Source organism: Cricetulus griseus, chromosome 2 (genome assembly GCF_003668045.3).
Source record: "Cricetulus griseus strain 17A/GY chromosome 2, alternate assembly CriGri-PICRH-1.0, whole genome shotgun sequence".
NCBI classification, from domain to species: domain Eukaryota; kingdom Metazoa; phylum Chordata; class Mammalia; order Rodentia; family Cricetidae; genus Cricetulus; species Cricetulus griseus.
Window position 1 is genome coordinate 207,009,723 of NC_048595.1, and position 6,144 is coordinate 207,015,866.

General features: G+C 38.8%; 1 protein-coding gene across 1 annotated transcript in view; it reads right to left on the bottom strand.

Annotated features, from left to right (window-relative positions):
• Positions 1-5,768, bottom strand: part of Pik3c3 (phosphatidylinositol 3-kinase catalytic subunit type 3) — an 88,929-nt gene extending 83,161 nt beyond the window's left edge. The window contains exons 1-2 of the mRNA XM_027400644.2: positions 5,612-5,768; positions 3,112-3,300 (exon numbers count right to left, since the gene is read on the bottom strand). Coding sequence (XP_027256445.1) covers positions 3,112-3,300; positions 5,612-5,679 — 257 coding nt within the window. The 5' untranslated portion in view covers positions 5,680-5,768. The remainder of the gene's footprint in view (positions 1-3,111; positions 3,301-5,611) is intronic.
• Positions 5,769-6,144: the final 376 nt, after the last annotated feature.

Here is a 6,144-nt window from a genome sequence, read left to right on the forward strand (position 1 = left end):
AATTTCGAAGCTCCAGAAAAATTAGAGATGTCCACCAATTTTGATTAGAAGCAAAACATCATCAAATCTTTTTTATATAAAGTTCTTAAAAAATCCAAACTGCACATTTAAGAAATCCATTATTTCTACACATGAGTATAAGCATCTAAGTTAATTACTATTCACATGGCAGAACAGACTTAAAAGAAATACTGAACAGTGTTATCAATTGTGGATGAAGAAACCACAGCAGTTGATTCACATGGAGACAATTAACATGAGGCAACGCTAAAGAAAAAAACCAGTGTCAATATCCAAATTATCTGTGAAATTTCTCATCTCTTTGTCTACTCTTTAAATTCTGGGAGACAGTACCTTGATCAGTTGAGTGGTCCTTCCCCTCAAATCTTCCACTATCTAACTCCTGGCCCCAAGATCTCTTTACTTTGTATAACTGCAGTTAGATGTGTTTTACAGGCTGTTTCTGCAGCTCAAGTTGTAGAGGACAGTGGTCTTTCAGCTAACACATATAAGAGCTAACCCAGACACTGCAAAAACCTATGAAAGGATCTATTGACACCAAAAGGCTGTGTGTTCTCAACCTCATTTTGTCATCTTAGTCCCCATCCATCACTACTAGCCCAATCCTTAAAAATCCCTGTCCAAGTCACAAGACCTAAATCTGGACACTGCAATCCCATCATGACCCCCACTGTACTTACTCTCTAGACAGATCAATACACTTTGAAATGGAAATTGTTAAATTAATACTAGCCTGTTATTCTTTCTCCCCAACCTCTTGCTTGCCCTCTCACTGTTTCTTTCTTTGTCTCTGTTTCAAGCACTTTAGAAAACAAGATAGACTCTAAACATTCTTTAAAAGTTTAAGGGGCTGGGGCTGTACCTCAGTGTTAGAGTACCTACCTAGCATGTACAAGGTTGTGAGTTCAATCCACAGTTTTGTGTAGGAAAAGAAAAACACCGCCTAAAGCATGACCAAAAAACAGCAACAATACCAAATCTCATTTGAAATACAGAAAAACTGAAAGCCAGACCTGATCTGCATTAACTGTGACTAAGATCAGAAAATGACTTTCAAGAGATAGTTCTCGCCTTCCAAAATGTAGAGTCCAGAGATAGAACTCAGGCTCTCAGGTTTGATGGAGGTGCCTTTACTCACTGGGCTGCAGCGGCCTTCTTTATGAGATCTTACTGTGGGACATGACAGGGGAGGATGCATTAAAGTAAGACTTGAACACATTTTGGGTGAATTTCTTATTATTAGAACTCACACAAGTCACAATCAGACATTTAGATAATGCAGAAACTGACCGTACCCGTAAAAATATCAACTAAATCAAGGAAATACAATTCATGTAGTAAGAGTTCTTCTACAAAATAATTTCCCACTCCTACCACCCCCTCCGGTTTATAGACTTCTTCTGGTAGGTAACTACTTATACAGGACAATGGAGGTATAACATGTTTACTCATCATTTTTATTTTGGTGAGTTAGGCAATAAATTTACCATTCAAATACTAATAGCAAACTGCACAAAATCTGTTTTCTCTCAATTTTAGTCTATTTTTTAAAAATGCCTACTCTCTTGTTATATAGCCCAAATATTTTCTCAATCTATTTTCTACAGTTGTCTTAGATCTTTTAGTGATCAATGTTTTTTTTTTTTTTCTAATTTTACAACCTTGCAAACATAGTTAAAAAAAAAAGGAGAAGAATGAAAGAGCAAACAGATGAGAGGAGACAAAGTCGTTTTTGTTCTAAGTAATTTTTGGCAGTGTGAGGAACAGAGAATAAAATTTTTCCATAGCAAAAGAAAAAAAATGGTATTTACCAAAGACAATGATATTCTACATCTAAATGAGGAACTCTGGTCCATTGTTTTAGATGTAATAATGATACTATAATCATGTTTGTGTTTTTTTGAGTCAAACTATGTAAAGCAAGCTTACCTCAAATTCAGAGATCCAGAGGCTATAGCCTTCTGAGTGCTGGGAGTAAAGAGATGTATCACCATGCCTGGCCATAGTGTTTTCTATATTTTTGTATAGTTGAACTTTTCCTCAATAAAATATATTAGATATGTGTGCTGTTGTATAGATATAAATATTTATACATATTTGACACCAAAAAGAAAACTAGAGAAATTATACTACTCAAATAGTTAATTTGGATGTAGTTAGACCAGCAATATTGAAGCTTCTTCTTTTGAAAGCCTTTCCCAGATTCTGGTATATCAACAGAGATGTGTTGTCTCTCCAGCCAAGTGTGTGCCCATAAGGAATGATGTATACTCTCAGTGTCATGGGAGACACAGCATAGCCATGTCTCTGTTTTGGAGAATTCAACACTCTTTTCACAATACAAATATATACACACACATACATACATACATACATACATACATACATACATACATACAGGCACATAAACACTTTACACATACATGAAAAAAAGGTAGCAAATACCTTTGCATCAGTCATCCCACATGACCATGGAAGAAAACTGACTGGACACTAGAAATGCCCGATAAAAAAGTATCAGTACATTAGATTAAGGGTCCTCAATACAATTTGGAAAAACAGAGTTTCCTGTTATCTTATGTTGGCCCTACATGCCAACAATATATTGCTAATATACCATGAAAATACATGAATACAAAACCAAAATTTCACTTGGAAAAAAAAAAAAAGTATATAAATCTTAGCTGAGCATATGACATAAGATCTACTTCTAAAGATCCAAACAACAGGTTGCCCATTTCAAACTATCTAAGGTACTAATTGTTAAAGGCCACAAACAGTAAAGAGGGTCCATACATGGTTGTGTTCTGGTTCATGTTGTGAAAGAGTAAAATACTTACTTCGCAAAATGCCAACATACTAAATACAAACATGAAGTCACTATCACATCAACACAAGTATCTTTACATGTGTAACACAGGCTTTCAACAGTCTAAGTGATATTTATAGATTCTTAGGTACACAATTAAGAAAGTCTTTGGTAATCCCTGCTAAACTGTCTCTACTTAGAGCATTATTAAGGCTATGGAAAAAGTCTAATCTTTCACACACCATAAATGAAAAAATAAAAACAAAAAAGAAAAAACTTACTTCCATCTTGTACTAAATGCCTTATAGGATGTTCTGACTGGTAAGGCCAGAGGCTTCCCTTCAGCAAAAACTTGACAAGTCACATAGAGGTCAGAGCATGTCTCTTGGTACAGCCCAGAAAACTTTAACATTGGATCTTCTAGGACAGCTTTGTAGCTCTTTTGTTCTCTCTTCCCTTCCAAGCTTCCTCTGAAAGCACAAAGATATTATTTCAGATGCATAGTTTTAAAGCATGCACAGATACATAAAAAGATAAGAAGTTTATATCTGTTAAAGTAAGAATAAGCTACCTAATAATAACTTCCTATTTCTAAAAGCAACATCACTTTTAAAAAACATAAGGAACTCTGAAAATCCTAACAATGTTAAGCTTATTCTAACTTCATTAAAAGATTTCTCTTTTTCGGGCATCATTTTAAACCCTGCCACCCACTCTTGATCCAAGCTTAAGATTAAATTTTACTGATTCCAGCATTTGGAGAATTCCAGCACTTGAGTTCAACACCAGCCTGGTCTACAAAGAAAGTTCCGAGACAGTCAAGACTACATAGAGAAACCCTGTCTCAAAAATAAACAAACAAACAATACAAAACAAAATTTTACTGATTTCAACTTAACAACTTATTTATCCAATTTTAAGCAAACATTCAATGTATAGATAGAGACTAGAAACTTAAGAAAAGATACATAATACAGTACTGGAAAAAACTGTTAAGCCATAATGCTAGTATATACCTTACATTCTAGCACTCAGGGGGCAGAGGCAGCCAGATCCACACAATGTGCTCTAGGCCAGCCAGAGACACATAGTTAAAATCTGTTTTAAAACCTACTCTTAATCCAGTGGTGGTGGCAGCGGCTCACACCTTTAATCCCAGCACTTGGGAGGCAGAGGCAGAGGCAGGTGGATTTCTGTGAGTTCAAGGCCAGCCTGATCTACAAAGCTCGACAGAGAAACCCTGTCTCAAAAAAAAAAAAAAAAAACATAAAGCAAACAAACAACAACAAAAATTCCTACTCTTACCTGGTATTATTTTTGATTCTTTTTTCCATACTATATGCTCATATTACCTCACCATTTCACAATACAAAGAAAAAAAATCATAGTGTTGTAAGCCCATACTAGATATGCATGGACACTATTAAGGAAGCAGAAGCATGTCTTGGATATCAATATTACATTGGTCATCACACTAGGAATTGGACGTGTGTTTAAAAACCACATTCTCATTTTGTATATGAAGAAGTAGAAACTCAGAGACAGCACTCATTATCCAAGATGGGAAAGCTAATTGCTGAGACAAAGAACCAGAGCAAAGAGTCCAAAGTCAACTGTTTTCCCATCACAAGAGAAACCCACATGGCCTCTCTGTCTCTTAGGCAGATGTCTAAAATAAGGCTGTTTAATGGCATGCGGGAGGTGTAAGAGTTCAGGCATTATGCTGGCCTGCCCCTGACCTGGCAGAATATACTCACACAGTACCCTAGTCAGCCCAGGTGCAAAGGACCTCTTTAAAAGAAAGACCTCCGCCCACTTATGCTCTCTTCCCAACTCTTTTCCCACCCTCTCTTTCCTTCTGCTCCCCTGGGGCAGACAGGACTTTTCCTGGCTCCCTCTTCTCTTCTGTCCTCTCTCTGTGTCTCTTCACCTCTTTTCTCCCCCCACCCCTTTCTAATAAAACTTAACATTAAGCTCTGTCTGCCTGGCATGTTTGTCCCTCTGCCTCAGTCACCCTCGCCTGCCATGGAATCTGCCAAGGTGCCTCACACATTATTCGTAACAGGAGGTAGGAGCAAAAGAGGTGAAGAGCAGCATACACAATTCGTTCCCTCCATGTAGGATTTTAAGTCTTCATTATCAAAAGGCTCTCATCAGACACAGCCCTCAAATTTGTCTCCCTAGCTTCAAAAATGGCACAGGTCAAAGTTCTGACAATATGTAAACTACACAGCAAAACTGGTGTTGTCTCAAAAGTTGAGCTTCACCAGTTATCCAAGTGTTTCTACTGTTCTGAAGTTAAAATTTGCGAACTTTTCTCTCCCATTTCAAGATGCCACACTCTTGACCTTTATATTAAACACTGCCCCAAGGATTTACTAAAAGACTCGGTCTCCGACTCCCTTTCAACGGTCTCTATCCGTAAAATGCCAAACTTCCCCAAGTTCTATCATCTCGCATGTAGTTAAAACTGCACCCATGGGCTCGGTTATCCCATCTTCACGATTTCCGAAAGCCCCATTCCACCTTCCAGCCCTGCTCTAAAGGCAAGATCGTCTTTCTCTTTCTTGGGCGGGGAAATTTGCTTCCTAAGATTTGATTTCTTCTTGAATAAAATTGGATCGCAGCACTCCCACAAACGCGTAAAATGCAAGCTGCTCCATGCCCCTCCGGGAACTTGTGTGCGGGTTACCGCAGTTACTGCAGACTCCCCTCAAGGAGCAGCCCCTCCCCCGGGCACCAGCCCGCCCCTCGCCGCGCTCACGCCCCCGGGGCTCTCACATTTTCAGTTGCACGTTGATGTCCAGGTCACAGCTGTAGATGTAGTGGAACTTCTCTGCCTCCCCCATGGCCAGCTCGCAGAGCAGAAGCCACAGAGACAGCCAGGCACGGGAAAGACTCCAGGAAACATCCGCCGCTGCCTCAAAACACGGGAACTTCCTGTCCCGCCCCTCCGCCCGTAACCTAGCAATCCCCGTGTGTAACGTAAGCAAATGCGACGGAACAGCCTCTAGGCGGGCTGCTGTACGCATGTGCAAGACCAGCCAGCCATCTTGCTTAAGGGCAAATGGGAAGTCAGGAAGCATGGCTAATGTGGTTACATATCAGTCTTCCTGCTTTCACAATTTTTTTTTTTTTTTTTTTGAGTCAGAAGAGAAGTTAGGCCCCCCAAAAATGTAATAACATTCACCTGGTGTAAGACGAATAGAGAAGAAGCACAAAACTATTTTTTGCTTAATTTATATTCCAGTTTCCATTAAAAAAGAGATTTGATTATTAATTGGCTGTTTCCACCAGAAGTTCTTTTTGTGTAG